Genomic DNA, 19,381 nt, shown 5'->3' with positions numbered 1-19,381 from the left:
GCCGCCGCCGTGCCGTGGCACCAGGTGGCAGCATCGTCCCGGCCACCGGCCCCGGTCCCGGCCGTCCTCGCAGCCCGCGGTGCCTCACCGGGGAGCGTCCCCCGCCCGTCGGCGCGGGGTCCCGGGGGTCCCGGTGCAGCAGGGATGGAGACCCACGATCCCCCGGGAAGGGCGAAGGGGTCGAGGAGTTCTTGCCCTCCCGGGAAAACCGAGTCCTGGGCTTGGCAAGGAAGTGAAAATGTGTCGGTGACACTGGTGGCACCACCTCGACCCCGCTCGGCAGCTGTGGGGCCCCCGCCCAGCATCGTCCCTTCCCTTGGGAATAAATGCCCTCGGTGCCCTCCGGTGCGGGTCACCAGCACGGGGATGGGGAACAAGGCGTGGGAAAAGGGATACAGGAGGAGGCGTGCAGGATGTGTCCCGTCCATACGCAGGTGGCAGGGCTGTCGGTGTCCCCAGGGACGTGTCGTGAGCGGGTGAGCGTCGGGCCCGGGTGACCCGCGGCGCGGCTGGGCCGTGGCGTGGGCAGCGGCGCTCACTTGCCCGTCTGTGTGTCCGATGCCATCCGTCCGCCCCGCTGCCCTGTCACCCCGAGTCAGTGTCACGGCGAGGAGCCGCCCCGGCGGCGCTGGCCGGGGGTCCTGGCGGCTGCCCCTGACCCTGACGCGCCGTGGCAGCGGGGCGGCCGAGCAGATGTTCCCTGCCACCGGCACCGCGGCGCGGGGGTGGCAGACGTGACAGGCTCTGACAAGGCGCCAGCCCCGCTCGTGGGGACGGGGCTGCCGGTGGCACGGCCACGGCTGCAGCACGACACGGCAGCGACCCCCGGCCCCCTGCTGTCCCTGCACTGACACCCCCTGCCCCTGCAAACCGGGGCTCCCGCTGCGCTGCAGGGATTTGGGGTCCCACAAACCAGCCCAGGACTACGACTTCCCGTGCTGCTCTGGCTGCTGGGTCACCCCACTTTGGAGTGTCCCACTGACACCCTCTGACCTGCCCAGCAGTGCAAGTGTCACGGGGGTTGGGACCAGCTGTACCCCAGTGTGTGTTGGGACAATCACGTCTCCAGCGTGGGGTGCAGCTGGACCTGTCATGACCCCAGTGTGGCACCAGTCTTGTCCCTCACGTGTGGTGCAGTGGGACCAGCTGTGACCCCAGTGCAGCGACTGGGGAGGGGGTCAGGGCAGTGCCCAGGAGGGCAGAGGGAGCAGCTGGGAGTGCAGAGGTGCCACACGCCGGTGCAGCCCCATAAAGCCACCAGAGCTTGGATTTTATGTGGCAATAAAAGATAATGTCAGCTATAAAGTGCTAGAGCAGGTCCTGGCGTGCCGGGCTGGGGGGGCACAGAGGGGTGGGCAACCCCCAGCTCCCCGGGGACACCCCAGCAGGGCAATACCTCCTCGGGGCGAGTGGGTCCCCAGATCGGGGGCACCCCCGGCGCTGTCACGGGCTGAGGTTACGGTCAATGCATTAAAGCTGCTGCTCTAGGTTGTTGTTGTTTTAATGGTTTTATTGGGTGATGCTGGGCCGGGCCTGGCAGGCCCTAATGAAGGAGATTGATGGCTTAATCGCCTGCAGCCATTACGGGGTAATTGAATGGTTGTGTACATATGATCTGACCGTCAATGCTGATGTGGCTGGCAAGCACAGAGCCTGGAGCTGGGGGGACACACAGAGCCCCCCTGCACCCCGAGGGATGCAGGAGCAGAGCCCACGGCCTTGGGACCCCCATCCATCCCTACAGTCCTGGCTGTGTTGGTGTTCCTGGAGGTCTCCAGGTTCATCCAGTGGCACCAGGTCACCCCACCTCCATCCAGCTCAGCTCCCACACAGGCCACTGTGACCAGGTGTTTTAATGAGGCTTTTAATTAACAGGTCCCACCTATAGCGAGTGGAGATGAGAGCATGAGGGTCCAGCACGGATGGCAGCCCCAAACTGGGGGTCACCCCTGACCCCGTCCCTGTGGGAATCCCCAAGGAGCAAACCTGGCAGAGCCCCAGGCCGGTCCCTGTGCCGAGGTGCGAGTCAAACTCCTCATTTTGTGTGTGACAGCCAGGTGTTTTACAGTATTTGCTACCTGTGATCATCCATCAAAGCAATCGATAGCGTTCCTGCAGAGTTTTATTAATGATCTTGTCACCGGGCTGGTGCGGGGTGCCCGGGGTTGTCGAGAATGATAGATCATTAAGAGCTTTCTCTGCTATTTATTCTCCAGTGACCTTGTCTCTCTCCATTGTTGCTTGCTTAAGAGTTATGAATGCGAGACATGATAATTTGATATTGATCTATTTGGTAAGTTAAAAAATTTACTGCATCGTTGATGTTTTAACAAAGGATCAGCTCGGGCCCTCCCGCTGGTGCTGGGCTGCACACGTGTGTCCCTGTGCCTGGCATGTGGGACAGTGAGAGGTGGCTCAGGAGCTCTGGGTGCCCCTCGTGTCCCCATCTCAAGTGCTTTTGAGCCTGAAGTACCAAAATCCAGGAGATGCCACTGGGGGCAGGGTGTTGGCATGGACAGAGCGGGCCTGTGGCCAGAGCCCTGTGCAGGAGAAAGCCTGTCCCCATCCACATCTCCTTCCCCTTTTTCCCAGCCCCACTCTCATCCCAGCCCCTCCCTGCCCACTCTGCCCAGCACCATGTGCCTGCTGTGGTCCCCTCCATGGTCCCCTCCATGTCCTTTCCATGTTCTCTACATGTCCCATATTTCTGGGGCTCAAGCGACCCTAACAAAGGAATCCCTGTAATTGTGCTCCTTCTTCCTCCTGCCCTCCCTGGTGCTTCCAGAGCCCCATCAGCTGCTGGGAAAGCTGGACTCCCTGTCAGCCCCTCAGCACGGGACAGGACCAGAGCAGATGGACCCCCTGGTTGGGGGCTGCTGTGCCCCGCTGGCATCATCGAGCCCCTGGGGCTGGCAGCTCACGTGTGGAGCCAAACAGGACAAACTTCCACGCTGAAAGGTGGGATTTATCAACAGAGCACTGGGATCACTTGATGGTGGTGGATGCACTGGATAATACAGTCAGTATTTATGTGTGATTTTGGATTTATTCTTTACTTCTGCTGGGAAAACACTCCCTGTGAGGCTGGAGAGGCCCTGGCACAGGGTGCCCAGAGCAGCTGTGGCTGCCCCATCCCTGGAAGTGTCCAAGGTTGGACAGGGCTTGGAGCACCCTGGGGTAGTGGGAGGTGTCCCTGCCCATGGCAAGGGTGGGACTGGATGGACTTTAAGGTCCCTTCCAACCCAAACCATTCTGTGATTCTGTGATTCCTGCAAAGGGCTCCCCACAAGGAAACCCTAACTCTGCAGCTCTGGCTCAGCTCAGCCAGGAGGGACAAATCCTGCTTTTACTGGACATGATTTGAGGACTAGGCTGCAGTGAGCCCAGAGCTGCCAGGGATGATGCCCTGGCTCCTCCTCAGGGGCAGAATGGCCGTGGATCAGGGCCAAGCCCCCCCAGGTGGGCACTAGGCTGGGTAAAAGCGTTTCAGAAGCTCCTTCTTGTTGACTTTGCCCATCTGGTTGCGCGGGATCTCCTCCACCACGATCAGCTCCGTCGGGATGGCGTAGGGAGCCATGCTGTCCCTGGAACACCAAACGGAGCTGTTACAGCTGGGCAGGAGCAGCTGAGCCTTGCCAGGAGCAGCCACAGCCCCAACCAGCCCCACCTGGGACCCCCACCCACATCCCAGGAGCCCATTTAAGCTCAGCTCCCAGCCTGGCTCAGTGGGAGCAGCTCATCCTGGGGACTCCTCGGCTGGGATCAGTGACTGTCCCCAGGGCAGGGGTGGCACGCAGCGGTGCAGAGCCCCCCGTGCTCCTGGTGCCAGGCCCGCAGGGGACCGCAGCTGAGTCGCCTCCCCGGGGGCTGTGGGTGACTGGCAGCGATCGCAGCCCCGAGCAGCACCCCGTGCCCTTCGCGGGGTGCGCAGGGGGGGCTCTCCTGCCTTCTGCTGCCCGTGTGTCACCGACCCGGGGCCGTGCCCGGCTCCGGCAGCGCCTGGCACCGACTCTAATGCGAGATGCCAAGTCTGGCGAGCCCTTCGAGCCCCGGCCGGCCTCCTCCCCCCGCCGCCACCAGCACCCGGCCATATGGAGCCGCTAACTCGGGATGGCGCCTGTCGCCGGGAAGCACCGTGGAAGGCGAAAGCCGCAAAATGAATCACTCTGAAGAGGGACATGTGTCTCCTGCCAGGGAGTGCGAGAACGGGGGCCAAGAGAGCCTAAGTGACATAAAAAATAAAGGGGAGAGACAGGGCGAGAGGGAGAGGCGGGCGGGGGCCGGCGCTGGGCAGGGAGCACAGCCGGACCCTGCGGGGCATTTGCGTTCAAGGGCACAAGAAAAACGTCCCTGTCACAGAGCTGGGGACAGCGACGGGAAGAGACGTGCAGGGAACGCTCTGGGAGTGGGGCAGGCAGGGGAGTACGGGGGGGGCTGGGCAGAGCCCCCTGCCTGGCACCAGGGACCCCCCCCCCAAACAACCTGGGGCATCCCCAAGGCTGCAGGTGGGGGATGAAGGAATCTCCTGGCTGGGTCACCAATGTCCCTGGCACGAGATTTAGGGCTGAGCAGTCACCTAAAGCACAGTGAGTGCCTCTCCTGTGAGGAAAAGCTGGGAGCTGGGCTAGTTCAGATGGGAAAAGAGGAGGTGAGGGGGAATAACTTTTTTTATAAGGCCTGGAGTGCTTGGACAAGGGGGAATAGCTTCAAACTGCCAAAGGGCAGGGATTGATGGAATACTGGGAAGAAATTCTGCCCTGTGAGGGTGCTGAGGCCCTGGCACAGGGTGCCCAGAGAAGCTGTGGCTGCCCTTGGATGCCCTAGAAGTTTTCAAGGCCAGGTTGGACAGGGCTTGGAGCAGCCTGGGCTGGTGAAAGGTGTCCCTGCTCATGGCAGGGGGTGACGCTGGATGAGCCTTAAGATCCCTTCCCACCTAAACAATTCCATGACTCTGTGATCCTATGGCATGTCCCTGCTGAGGACACTGCTGGCTTTGAGCCTGCTCTCCGTGTCCCCTGCCGTGGGGTTTTACCTGGCCCAGTCCTTCAGGTCCCTCACGGAGAGCATCTGTCCCTTGCGCAGCTTCACCACGGCGCTGACCCGCTGTCCCCACACCATGTCCGGGGGCCCGATCACCGCCACGTCTGCAGGGACAACAGCCACTGCCCTCAGGGACCTGAGCAGCTCCTGGGGCCCAGCTGGGCAGAACAGGGGCTCAGGTGTCAGGAGGAAAATGCCACGGGATGTCAGCACGGGAAAACACCGTGGAGTTCTGTGCTGGCACAAGAACAGAGCTTTTCAGCGTGGAAAAGGCAGGAAGCTCCATGGTTGGAGAATCTGGAGTCAAGGGGGAGGAAGATGATGTACAGAGTGGTGTGGAGCTGGGGGCACCACTTCTTGACCCCTTGCACAAGGGCAGGGCAGATTTAATTGCAGCCTCATTTCCAAAATCAGGCAGGAGCTGCTGCTGACTCAGCTCCGGCCCTGGGAGAGCAGGAACTGTGGGATTTAAACATCCCCTTGTTGGAGGGGGCTCCAGGCACCTGCTGAGGCAGGGCTGCCCCCAGAGCAGTGTCCCCACGCTCTGTCCCCTCTGGGCAGGCAGGAGGGAGAGCACAGACCTGTGATGTGGGGGTGTGCGAGGAGCTGACGTTCCACCTCCAGCGCGCTGATTTTGAACCCCCCATTTTTGATGATGTCCACAGAGGTGCGGCCCTTGATCCAGTACACTCCATCCTTGTATGCTGCTGTGTCTCCTGGAAAACAAGCAGCTCCATCAGAGGCTGCTCCCTTGACCCCCCCCTCTGCCTTTCCTGGCCTGTGGATGTGGCACTCTGGTGATGCTGCAAGGGGGAACGGGTTCCCACTGCTGCAAGGCAGGGTTGGATGGGATACTGGGAAGGAATCCTGAGCTTTAGAGTCCTTCCAAATGAAACCATTCTGTGATTCTAAAAAAAAAAAAAAAAAGGTGGGGAATGACATTGGGAAAATGAGCCTGTCCTGAGCAAGATGTTTGGTCCAAGCTGTCCTTCCCACAGGTGTGATCCCATAATCAGCCCAGCCAGGTACCACAGGACAGCAGTGCCAGCAGTGATGCAGTTTTCACATCCCATTTCCAGCTCACCTCTGGCACTGTGGGATTTGCATGTGGTGCAGCAAAGGCCCAGACATTTAAACTGCCAGGGCAAGGAAACATCAGAATCAGTCCTGAAAATCCAGGCTGTTCCCCAGAAGAGCTGCATCCCTGCTCAGCTGGCATCTGCCAAAATCCTGAGCAGCTCAGCTCAGCTCAGCCAGGGGATGATTAATTGTTCCTGCATTTGCCTGCCCCTTGGCACTCTGTGGATGCTGAAGGCTGTCTGGAACATTCTGAAGTTGAGAGAAGTTTGAAACTGGGGCTCTCTGGGTGTTTGGCTGCTTGGAGTGGGGAGGAAGTCATGGCTGCTGTGATGAACTGCCTCCTGCACCCTGATCCCGTGGTGTGTGACTGACACACGGTGGGACAGGGCACATTCATTAAATGGTGGCACTGGGAGAGGCAGGAGCAGGAGCTGCTTATTCCCACAGAGAAGATGGGGAGAGGAGAGGGAATTCAGCCCTGGTTCAGTGGCACGCAGTTCCCACGTCGTTCTTTGGGATGTCAGTACAGGAAGCCAGCACGTTTGCTTTCCCTCTGCCCTGATGGGGTGAATGGTCCCTGACAGTTCTGCTCCCCTCCCATCCCCGTGCTCCCCACAAACGCCATCGCTGCTTCCCACACGGATCCCTCCATTCCACTGGCAGCACAGCACAGGCAGGGGATATGTCACATTATTGTTGTGACTACTGTGAGCTCCTGGGACCAGCTCTGTAATTCCCCCTGTCTCTTCCTTTCCAGCTCCTCTCCAGCATCAGGCCCTGGCTGTCACTTCCCACGCTGACAGCCCCGAGTGCTCTGGGGGATGCCATCCACTGAGGACAGCCCCGTTACCCTCTGCCCTGCACCATCTGCCCAGCACATCAGGCAGCCTGTGCAGTGGCACATGCAGCATTCCCTGCTTCCCAAGCCAGTGGGGAATTCCCACACCAGGGAGACCAGTTAAAAGGATGCTGAATTTGCTCAATGACTGTCCCCAGCAGTGCTGAGTGTCACTTCCAAAGTGGTGCTGCCCCGAGAGCCACAGCAAGGACTGTGCCCGTCCTCCTGGGGGTCACAGGTGAGTCCCTTGCCCCACGAGCCCAGCAGCCCTTGTGGGCAGCTGCTGGTGCTGTGTCCCATCCATCCCAGCCGCTCCATCCAGCGGGATGCAGCTCAGAACCACAACCAGCACTCCCTGCCCTGGGCCAGCTGCACCAGAAAGGGAATTTTGGCCGTTGAGATGAGGGTCTCTGACACCCCATCTCCTCCTCTGCCTGCCTGGGCCACTGTCCCCAGCCCCTGTCACCTCACAAAGCCGTGGCAGCAGCACCTCGTGGCACGTGGCCGACGCCGGAGCTGCGGCTGCCGGGGCCGTGGGATTATTGCTTCCCTGACAGCAGCCGTCACCGCTACCTTTGGATTTGTTTCAAGATGCTCAGTGGGCATCTGTTCTGTGAAATGTTAAAGGCTCTGCTGAGCTGCATATTGAGCAGGCTCTGCACCGGCGGGGGCTGCCCTTTGCTGGAGTTACAGGCGGCTCTAGATATATTTATCCAGTTAAAAACATAGAATTAAGGAAAGGTTTGGGTTGGAAGGACCTTAAAACTCATCTTGTTCCACCCCTGCCATGGCAGGGACACCTTCTACCATCCCAGGTTGCTCCAAGTCCTGTCCAGCCTGGCCTTGGGCACTTCCAGGGATCCAGGGGCAGCCACAGCTGCTCTGGACAACCTGCTCCCAGCCCTCAGCACCCTCCTAGCAAGATGCAGGAGGAGACATGGGCAATGGAGATCAACATTTCCCAACTCAAACTGCAGAGATTTCTGCCATTCCTCAAGTTGCAAAATCCTCACTGCAAACACAAAAGAGCCCTTGGGACTCTGCTGTAGTTTGAGCACCTCCTTCACTGAGTGCTGAGACCTAGTGGGGACCAAGAGGCTGCCAGAGCTGCTTCCCAGCATGTGGAGAACAAGAGCCCCTTTGCTCCTCGAGCTGAGCTGCAGAATCAAACCCTCACCTGTGTCAACACCCTCACCCACGGGGCAGTTTGTTCCTGGCAAACATAGCAGAGTTCCCACATCAAAGGTACAACCAACTATTGACCTAGGGAACGCTTTGGCTCAAGAAATGAAACACTGAGTGGCTTCGGGGAGCTCTAAGATAGCTGAAGTATGCATAAAAAAATGACTTTTTAGGTAAATCAGGTGACTTCAGCCTGGTCTAAGATAGAGGGTCAGGAATGTTCTAGGATGTGCTGGACAAACAGGGATAGTGTTGGCTTTGTACTGGGGCTCCGTGAGTCCAAGACCTCAACCCTGCACGCAGGTGATGAGCAGAGGTCAGCCCCCAGGAGGAGCCCACCCCAGGCACACCATCCCTGCTCTGGGGGACAGATGTCACTCGGAAGCCTGGGAGACTGTTTGGTAACAGGTGTCACCAGCTTGGTGGCAGCGAGAGCCTGCTGATTTACAAACTGTCACGCAGCACCGCGGCTCCTGGGAGTGCCTCCCCACCCCACACTACTTGTGCACCTCTTCCTTCGTGCTCAGAGCAGAGAGGGGACCTGGCAGGTGCTTCCCAAGCGTTTTCAAGTTTGTTCCCAGACTCTAGGAGAGTGAAGAAGTCTGTTAGGGCAGAGGAGTTGGTGTTGACCTTTAAGTGTGGTGTGAAGAAGAGTCTGCACTTGGAAAGGGAAGATCAGTGAAATCTTCTTGTCCTGACAGTCAATTTGAGAGCAGGGATGTTTCTGACTTGGCTGTGTCCTGGGTGTTCCTCCCATCCGAGGATCTGCACTGCCAGGTTTGAAACCAAAGCCTCAATGCCACCAGCAGAGCCTGGTCCACGAGCATCATTCCCAGGGGATTCGGCTCTTTGCAGATGTGATGTACCCCCGTGCCTGTCCCAGCTCCAGCAGACCATGTGCTGCACAGCAGGAGATACCAAGAAACAGCAAATGTCCCCTTTGAAAGGCAAATGATTTTGCTGATGATTTCAGCCTCCTGCTCTGGAGGCAGTCAATGCTCTCCTCAGGAGCTCCAGGGGCCGGAGCGGCGCCGGGGATGCTGGGGGGCTCTTCCCTGCCAGCAGCAGGATGTGGTTTGGAGCACTTTCAAATATTAATTAGACCTTTTTGCTGTTAATGAATCACTCCTGATTTTTGCAAACTCTTGGCTTTCAAATGCTCCATGCAGAGCTCAGCCCGGTGCTCCTCGGAGTGGGGATGGAGAGCAGGAATGTCTCACAGCCACTGCTCCAGGTGACACTGACCTGCAGGGACACAGAAGAGCTCTTCTGGGGACAGTCACCACCCATGGGCAGCCAGCAGAGCTCCTTCAGACCCCACCTTGCACTTTTGGGAGCCTTTATGGTTTTTTTTCACCCCAGTTCCAGGCAGAATTCCCTGCTGTCAGCTGTTCTCCTGCCAGGATGATCCCTCATTTCCAGAGGGAAGAGCTGGAGCAGTGCACTCGCCCTCCTGCATTCCTCTGGAACTGCTGCTCTCACCAAGTGAGCGTGTGGGGGGGGACCAACAAGCTCCCAGCTGGAAAACCCTCGGGAAACTTGCAGGAAGGCAGTTGGAATAATCACTCTTTGCCCTTCTCTGGTGCCTTTCAGCAGAGGATCTCCAAGCACACCGACCCAGAGGCTACTCAGGCAGAAAGGGAACAGCTGGCAGGACAGTGGTGGGATGAGGAGTGGCCTCACACGCCAGGAGCAGTGGGCAGGAGGTTCTGGATCTTTGCTCTACCCTGGCATTAACTCCTACCTGCCTCCCACTTCCCTGGAGTCATTGTTGGTGCTGCTGGTCCATCAGGCTGAGGCAGAGCTCGCCCTCTGGCAGACACACCTCGCTGATTAGGATTATGATTTATTTTCCAGGTAGGATTGGTCCAACAACCCAGGCAGGTGATGAAGAGCCTGAGCCTTGATCCCGATCCTCACCACTTGGGAGAGCAGAGCCAAAATCTGGGGGTTAAAACCTCCTTTGCCAGGTGAGGATTTTGCAGTATTAAGTCTCCAACCCCAACACCCACAGCTGGATGGGGACACGCAGGGGCCCATCCAGGGCTTGTGATTGTCCCCCTGACCACTCAGAGGCAGCTGGCAGGAAGGTCCTCCTCCATCCTCCTCCTTTCAGCACAGTTTTCTTGCCTGCAGATCAGCTCCAGCAGCAGACCATGGAGATGCTCCTTCACAGGCTTTGGAATCCTCCTGCAGCCATAAGCTCCATGTGCCTGTCACATTTCTCACGTGCTCTTTCCCTGCTCTTCCCAGGGCAGTTTAGTGTCTCACCACTCTCCTAAACCCATGGGAAGGATTGTTTTGCAGGTAGTACAGGCACAGTGAGGCTGGGAATCTAAGTGTGGCACAGCAGTGACATTCCTGTGGTCACTCTGCCTCTCTTCCCATCCCTCTGGGCACAAGCTCCCAAGCCCAGAGCAAAAAGAAATTGCTTGCTCCCACTCCCAGAGGCTCCTGTGCTGGAGAAAAGCCACGTGGGGTGGATAAATGATTATAAGGCAAGTGCTAAAGGCTTTTTATAGGAATTAGATAATTCATCCCCTCTGTGGCCGGGCCGTGGGACGGGCGGCCAAGCGCTGCCTCTCCGTCACAGACATCCACCTTTCCCTCCCCCCACAGCACGAAAACTGCATCCACAGATCCCCCATCTGCTCACATACATCACACACTTCACTCCAGTTTATTAGCTGGAATAAATCATAAATATTTCATTATATATCAACGGCGCTCGACTGCGGGAAGGTGCAATCCATCACCCCGACGTCCCCGCGACCTGCCGCCGTGCAATAAGCTTTCCAGTCTATTAAACAAGATTGATACAGTGTGCCAGCCTGGACTGGGGCATTTATTTCTGGAGCTCTGGGAGAGGGAGGGCACAGAACACCTGGGGCAGCCCAACACAAATCCTGCAGCAGCAAGAGGCAGAATGCCCCTCCAAGAGTGTCATGGGAATGCTGCTGGCATTAGGAGAATCATGGAATTATTTAGCCTGGAAAAGACTGTCTATTCCACCTGTCCTCCTGCACTAACCCGTGTCCCCAAGTGTCACATCCTCATGGATTTTAAATCCCTGCAGGGATGGAGACTCCAGTGCTGCCCTGGGCAGCTGTGCCAGGGCTGGGCTGCCCTTTCCATGAGGAAAGCTCCCCTAACATCTGAGGCTGTCAGGTATCAGGGAAAGCTGTTCACTCTTGTCCTGTTGCTTGTTCCCTAGGAGGAGAGATGGGAGAAGACACGGTGGCAAAGCAGGGCCCAACTGAAGCAACGTCCTGCCTCCAACTGGGACCTTCCAGGCTGTCCCCAGCTCAGGAATTCCACCTCATCCTGCAAGTGAGACCTCTCTCCAAGCCACATCTCCCTGCAGAACCAACAGCAACCTCACTGTGAGCCACTCTCTGGTGGAATCCTGGACCTCGGGTGAGTTCCCAGCACCCGAGAGATGCTGGGGAAGGTGCAGCCCTCGGTGATCCAGAGCCTCTCTGGCACTGCTGGGATTGATGGGAGCCATCCCTGCTCCTGCAGGGACTGACACCGCCTCAGCAGTGCTGATGTATGTGCACAGATCTATTTAATGAAATGCTAAATGATAGGCTAAATAACTGAGCAACTTTAGCTTGATTTATTGCGTGGAAGTGAGGAATGCGTGTCCCTGCTGTCAGCCATCTTGGCTGCCAACAGAGGTCACGAGCACTAATTGTAGCTAATTAACATTAATTAGACTTGGGAAAGTCTGGGTCTCCTCTCCCCAGTCATCCCCATCCACCCCAGCCCTTCAGCACGCACATTCCCTGGAAGCAGGCTGCATTCCCAGCAGCCCAGGGTTCAGCAGCTCCTGTTGTTAATCCCAGTGCAGCTGAAATCATCAGCTCCTGCTTTTCCCCACCTTTTCCACCCTGCTCAGACCAGGAGGGTCTGAAGCCTGCCAGGCTCCCAAAATCCAACCTGCTGCTCCCTTTGGAGCGTGTCACAACCTTGGAGTGCCTCTGAGGGGATACTCGAGTCCATCTACTCTCACCAGGTCACCTGGACCAGCAAATGCCTTCCTTGGGCTCACAGGAGGCCCTGTCCAAGAACACTGGGGCTGCCCCGAGGCCCAGCTGCCTCTGCAGAGCACGGGGGGTTTGGACAGCCCGTGATCATTAATAAAGCATCAAAGGCTCCTGAGGGGCAGAGTTTGAAACTTCCTCAAAAAATCACATGTATATTAATTCCACAGCAATTATTCATGAGGAAACCCTCTCCCCAGCAGCTCCCAGGGCCCCCACTCTCTCCCTGGGTGCAGGACAAAGCCTTTCCTGGTGTCCCCACCCTGCCCAGCAGAGCCACTGGCACTGGGAGAAGGGCCAGCACTGCGCTCCTGGATCCAGCTGCTATCCTGGCACGGGCAGCCCTGCCTGGCAGCACAACTCCAATCTGCTGCCAAAATCCTCCAGCAGGGCCCGGGGCCTGGGAGGAGAGTGGCTCAGCAGCTGCAGCCCCAGATCCTGTGGTGGGAACAGGCAGGTGCTCTCCAGGCAGGTTCCACCTGCAGTCCACAATGGAAGGATGTGGAGCTGCTGGAGCCAGTCCAGGAGAGGCCACGGAGCTGCTCCCGGGGCTGGAGCTCCTCTGCTCTGGAGCCAGGCTGGGAGAGCTGGGCGTGCTCACCTGCAGAAAAGAAGGATCCATGGAGAGCCCAGAGCCCCTTGCAGGGCCTAAAGGGGCTCCAGGAGAGCTGGAGAGGGACTGGGGACAAGGGATGGAGGGACAGGACACAGGGAATGGCTTCAAACTGAAAGGGGGTAGGCTTAGATGGGCTATCAGGGAGAAATCCTTCCCTGTGAGGGTGCTGAGGCCCTGGCACAGCTGCCCAGAGACACTGTGGCTGTCCCTGGATCCCTGGAAATGTCCAAGGCCAGGCTGGACAGGGCTTGGAGCACCCTGGGATGGTGGAAGGTATCCCTGCCCATGGCAGGGGATGGAATGGATGAGCTTTAAGGTTCTCCCAACCCAAACCATCCTGGGATTCTGTGAAACTCCATCCCAGAGCCTCCTCCAGGCCCAGAGCAGGCTCTGCTTCCCCCTAGGAATGAAGAGCCCTTCCTGCTGTGGCCTGGAGGATCCTGCTGGGCACAAGAGGGACCATCCAAAGACACCAACACCCTGAGGGTGCTGCCACGCCTCTCCCACACCAATATCCAGGAGCAAGCAGAGGCTGTCAAGCTTTGTGGGCCCCTGGCCACTGAGGCAGAGCAGGATTTGGCCCCCCACGTGAAATGTGGAGGTAATTGAATGGCTCCTGAGAAAGGGAATCAGTCCACTGGAAGAGAATTGCTGTTTGTTCCTGCGCCTTGCCTCGAACGGCGCCGGGAGCGGCGGCAGCAGCGGGTGCATGTGCAGCACCATTTATTTACATCAGAAAATTGCCAAGTGGACTTGGAGCTCAGGGCCATCCTCCCCTGTGCCTGGCTCCCACCAGCTGATGGGGGGACAGACCCTTGGATGCCCTCGTGGCTGCTGCCAAGGGATCCAGAAGCCTCAGTGTGCTGCTCCTGTGCTGGCTCAGATGCCTCAGTGTGCTGCTCCTTGCTCTGGATTTGGGCAGGGGATGGGAATTGTATCACAGCTCAAAGCTGCTTTGCAGCACTTTCTATCCATGCACATGAAGCTGTGCCAGGGTGGATATCTGGAAAGGTTCTTCCCCCAGAGGGTGCTGGCACTGCCCAGGCTCCCCAGGGAAAGGGCACAGCCCCCAGGCTGCCAGAGCTCCAGGAGGGTTTGGAAAATGCTCTCAGGCAGAGGCTGGGATTGTTGGGGTGTCTGTGCAGGGCCAGGATTTGTACTTTGATCATCTCAATGCACCTCTTCCAGCTGATTCCATGATTGATTTGGGAAAGGTACTGGGCCATCTTCAAGCTGCCTGCTCCCAGGAGAAAGGGGTTAAACAATGGCCTCCCCACTCTCAGAACTTCTCCAGAGACTCCTGGAGCAGCCAGCATGAGGAAAAAAGAAAATCAGAAATAAAAAAATAATAAAAAAAAAAAAGCAAGCCCCAGCCTGGAATGAATTCCTGTCATGCTCTCTAACAGGGAACTTTATATTCCACAGGCAGCAGCGCTGAGCCTGCTGTCAGAGCCATGCTGGGAGAAAGGGCAAAACCCTGCCGAGATGAAAGAATGGGAAGCACTGGAACAGCCTCCCCTGGCATTTACACCTGGAAAAAAAATAAATCACTCAAGGGCATCTCACAAAGAGCTGTGCTAATAAGGCTCTCCTCCCCACGCTGTGTGGCTGCGTGGGACATGGAGCGGTGCCAGGAGTGCTGGCAGCAGCTCAGGTACCTGGGAGGGGAAAGGAGCAGGTAAGACAAGCCTGATTCAAGCCTGAGCTGAGCTCTGCCCACCCTGCTTCCAGCCAGGGGGCAGAGGGACTTGGGGACCTGCCTTGAGTGCAGCTAACCCTTGTCTCAGCTGGTCTGTCAGAGATTCCTTCCCCTCACACACGTATTTTCCAAAGGCTCCTCACATTCACTGCACCTCTCAGCAGGGTGACAAGTCAGGGTGATGCCCACTGACCCTCCTGGCTTGTCTGCACATCCTATTTCCTTCACCATCCACATTCCCCCTCCACAACCCCTCCTGGCTCCCGTGAGTGGGCTCATTCCACCACACAGACCTTTCCCTGCTCCCAGGAGGATTTTTCTCCTTCTCTGAGCACAGGGAAGAAGGCAGGGCAGTGTTTAGGCATTACCCTCGGGTGTCACTGTCCCACTGCACCGTGTCTGCACTCAGGATCCCCCTGGGGCAGGGAAAACACCATCCACTGCATCCCTTCTCCAACTCATCCCTCTCCCATCCCATCTCCAGCTTATCCCTCTCCTATCCCCTGCAAGCCAGATTTCCCATCACATCCCACTGGGCAGCAAGTTTGGCTACCAAATACAAAGAGCTGTGTCTGTCCTATTGTTCTGGGGCCTCAGGGGTTGCTGCAGATGGTCCCTGCTCCAGCCTTGGCCTGGGCTGGCATTGGCCACCCTCACACAGCCTGTGCCAGCCCAGTCCTGGGCATCCAGCCAGGAGAGGACAGCACCAAATGGAAACTCAGCCTTGGCAAAGCCCGGCAGTGCCTCAGATCCTGCCTGCCCTGGCAGAGGTGCTGCTCCTCATTCTTATCTCATTTCTTCAGCTCAGCATGACCAGGAGCCTCTCCAAGCCCTCAGAACTGAAGGACAAGAGCAGATGAACACTCCCCAGGCTGCATGTCCTGCTCCCATGGAAAGCAGTGGATAAACCAGGCAAACCTGGAAGGTTTCTGCAAACCAGGCAGCCAGGAGTTTGGAGGCTCAGTAGGGACCCCCCTGCTCCTCCAGCCTGAATTACTGCAGATGGGTTTGCCCAGAGGGCCAGCCAGAGAAGAAAATGGGTAAGTAAAAATGAAAAATGCTTATTTTTTTTTCACATTAGCATTTAAATATTTATAAAAAACCCTGCAGACAACGAGACGAAAAAGAAAACTCAAAGAGTAATAAATAAGTCAATGCTCCAAGGTGTGGCTGCACAGCTGAATGGGGCTGCTGGAGCTTTGGAGAGTGTGGTAACAAAAATTAATAATGGTAATAATAAAAACATAAGAGCAGATCCCTCTGCTCCCTGCAGCCACTGAGGGACAATCAAACCTTAGCAAAAGGCAGAATCACCTCTTCTTTTCCATGCAGTGTCCTGGGGCCTGGCCTTGGACACTTCCAGGGATCCAAGGGCAACCACAGCTTCTCTGGGCACCCTGTGCCAGGGCCTCCCCACCCTCACAGGAAGGAATCCTTCCTAAATCCCTGAAATGGGATGGAATTGGGTGAGATGGGATGGGAAGAATGATTCCCAGCAGTCAGGGGCTCATTCCAGGCTCTCCCTCCAGGCTGTGAGAGCAGCACTGCTGTAGCAGAGCTCGAGGGGTAAAAGCAGACACAGAACAAAAGGGAAGAGCCTGGATTTTGGAGCTGCAGGTGCCTGCTGTTCCCACCAACTCTCAGCTGGGGAGCAATTGCTCCATGCCTCTGGAAAGGAGCCTCAGTGCAGCAGAGGTTCTCAAAGAAGGAAAGGGTTGGCATCCAAGATGTTTGATACGACGAGAGCAGAGCTTTAGAGAGTAAACAAATTCTGTGCCAAAAGCTGCTCTCATTTACAGCTACAAAAATCCCAAGTCACTCTGAACTGCTGAAAACATCACTTTCAGCAGCAGTCAGGGAAACAGAATCATGGAATCAGGGAATGTTTCAGGTTGGAAGGGACCTTAAAGCTCATCTCGTTCCACCCCACCCATGTCCTGGTGACCCCAAGGCTTCCAGTAGTCAGGAAAACCTGGAAATATTGAATCCTCAAGGAGAAGGAATAAATACTCAAGCAGGAAGCAAAAAAAGAGAATTCTCTCTCCAAAGTGCTCAGAGTGTGTGTTTAAGGAACCTCTGGGGGTGATAAAGGCTGATATACCAGAAAATATTCCATCTTTATGGTTTTAATTTTAAAAACACTTCTTAAACTAGGGCTGGGTGGAAAGGGGAGCCCAGCACACGCCTGGTCTGGCTTCTGCTCCTGCCCCTTCCTACAGCAGCGTGTTTGGGGTCCACCTGGCATTTTTGGGGGTGTCCTTCCATGGCATTTGTGGGAAGGTGCGTGCCAAAGGCAGCAGCTGAGCGCTGCCATCCTGCCCCGCCCGTGAGCTGGTCCCTGCCAGACTCCTCAAGAAGCTCCTCCAGGCAGGAGCCCCCGCTCCACCCGGGGGGATCACACCGGTAACTCACATAATTTCAGCACATTACAATTAAGGAATCATTTCTTTAAAAATAGAATTTGCATTAGCTGGATTTGTGAGTAGGAAAGCCACTGCAAACAAACAGAAAACCTGCAGATTAAGATGCTAATTAGATGCATTTCTATTTATAATCTGCCTTGATCAGCCTCAAGTATTTTCTCTTTCAGGTGTCTGTGCTCCACCCACGGATGTGAGCAATTCCCCTGGCAGGGAAACACCTGCTGCTCCCTGGGGACAGCCAAGCATCGGGAAAAGCCTGTGCCAGAGGCCTGGGGCTGCATCCTGCTCCTTCTCCTTAGGGCACAGCCCCAGAGCAGGGAAGAGTTGTGCCTGGCCAAGGATGACCTGCCCAGGGCCTTTCCTACAAACACCACACTCCTCTCTGCTGGAAAACTGCAGGAGGCTTTGCCTTTCCCACCAGAAGGGGTGGAAATCACAGAATCACGCAATTAGCTGGGAAAGATCATCAAGTCCAACCATCAGCCCTGCACCACCACCATGGGCACCCCTGACCATGTCCCCAAGTGTCACATCCATGTTTTTTCAACACTTTCAGGGATGGGGACTCCACCACTGCCCTTTCCACAGAGAAATTTTCTCCCATATCCACCCTAAGCCTTCTCTAAGGCCATTTTGTCTCATCCTGTCCCTTGTTTCCCTCCTGTCAGGAGTTGTGCAGAGCCACAGGGGCCCCCCTGAGCCTCCTCTCCTCCAGGCTGAGCCCCTTTCCCAGCTCCCTCAGCCCCTCCTGGTGCTCCAGTCGTGATGGGGATCAGACTTGATGGCCTTGAAAGGTCCTTCCCCACCCAAACTATTCCATGATTCTATGGAATCTGCAAGAGCCAGAGCTGGGAATGGCAAGGATCTGCAGCTGGTGTCAGTTGTGGACTGGAGAGCTCAGTCTGAAAATGACAGAGAGACAGGAGGATGTTGCTGAAACCAGTCAGAGTCACTGGGATCTTTCCCTGGACTGGGATTCATGGCTGCAGCAAGAGCGTGTTCCATTTTTGGAGCAAGCTGGGAATTCAGTGCTGAGTGGGATGTTCCCAGCTAAGCCAGGGCTTGTCCTTGCTGCTTGGATTTGTAATCACAGTGGAAAAACAGCTTCTTTTTCTTGTTGTTGGGGTTTTGTTTTGTTTTCCCTTTCAGTTCATGTTGTCTTTCAGTACAGAACATCCAGAAGAAATAAAGAAACACCAGGTCCACTCTGTTTTCCCTCTAAAGCCTTAACAACAGGATATGAGAAGTGTTTTGGGCCATAGGATTTATGACTAATGGAGTTCAGGGGCATTTGTGACCTGGGCAAAAGGATCCAGCAAAAATTCACTGATAAACCAAGATTTAACAATGTGAAAAAGAGCTCCAAGGTTCTGGGGTTTTTTTAAATGCAGCTCGAAGAAAGAAATTTAAAAGATATGAGTCATCATTCTGCAATGTGCATCAAACAAGTTAAATAACTCTTACTTTCTTAATGACATATTAATCAAAGTGCATTGATTCTTGAATCAGATTCTACCCCCAACAAGCTCTCTATCTTCTCCATCCTGATGCATGCATTAAGAGAGTTTTATTCTGACAGATACAATATAGCAATCAATAAAATCTTATTATATGGAGCAGGGATACATGGATTTGTCGCAGGATTTATGCACTATTTCAAACCCCGTGCTATTTCATGTCTCAGCCTTAACCTGTAATTGAAAATAAATCTCCCTGAATACACCAGATTCTAATTTTCTGGATGTGTGGGCAAATGTGAATGGAAGCTGCCCTTCCCTTGGGGAGCAGGCTGCTCTCGGGCCGTGCCACTGCCCGGGGAGCAGGGCTGGATTGGCAGATTCCTCTGGAGAAACCCCCCTGTGCAGGGAGATGTGGGGAAGGGGCAGTGGTGGGCACCATGGTGGGCACCCACCACGCTCCCAAACCCTCCTCGTGCTTCCAAAGCCACTTGCTGCCTCCTGGGCAGGGATAACACAGCCTGACAGTGCCAGGGCCTGGCCCCTGTGGGCATGGCAAGGCTGGGATGGATGGATGGATGGATGGATGGAGGGAGGGAGGATGGATGGATGGATGGATGATGGATGGATGGATGATGGATGGATGGATGAATGGATGGAGGGATGAGGGATGGATGGATGGATGAGGGATGGATGGATGGATGAGGGAGGGATGGATGGATGGATGGATGGATGATGGATGGATGGATGGGTGATGGATGGATGGATGGATGGATGGATGGATGAGGGATGGATGGATGGATGAGGGAGGGATGGATGGATGGATGGATGGATGATGGATGGATGGATGGGTGATGGATGGATGGATGGATGGATGGATGGATGAGGGATGGATGGATGGATGGATGGATGGATGGATGAGGGATGGAAGGATGGATGGATGGATGGATGGATGGAGGGATGGATGGATGGATGGATGGAGGGATGGATGGATGGATGA

At 56.1% G+C, this 19,381-nt stretch overlaps 1 protein-coding gene across 3 annotated transcripts in view; it reads right to left on the bottom strand.

Moving 5' to 3' along the window:
* Positions 1 to 3,365: 3,365 nt before the first annotated feature.
* ACSF3 (acyl-CoA synthetase family member 3) overlaps positions 3,366 to 19,381 on the bottom strand; it is a 52,963-nt gene continuing 36,947 nt past the window's right edge. Inside the window, exons 8-10 of one of the 3 annotated variants that reach the window (XM_053987084.1) lie at positions 5,622 to 5,756; positions 5,033 to 5,144; positions 3,366 to 3,584 (exon numbers count right to left, since the gene is read on the bottom strand). In XM_053987084.1, the coding sequence (XP_053843059.1) occupies positions 3,467 to 3,584; positions 5,033 to 5,144; positions 5,622 to 5,756 (365 nt within the window). In that variant the 3' untranslated portion in view covers positions 3,366 to 3,466. The other 2 variants (XM_053987085.1, XM_053987087.1) reach the window with 2 other exon arrangements.

The sequence above is a fragment of the Vidua macroura genome, chromosome 11 (genome assembly GCF_024509145.1).
Source record: "Vidua macroura isolate BioBank_ID:100142 chromosome 11, ASM2450914v1, whole genome shotgun sequence".
Lineage (NCBI taxonomy): Eukaryota > Metazoa > Chordata > Aves > Passeriformes > Viduidae > Vidua > Vidua macroura.
The sequence above is the reverse complement of the archived record's forward strand: the minus strand, read 5'-3'. Positions and strand labels throughout refer to the sequence as shown.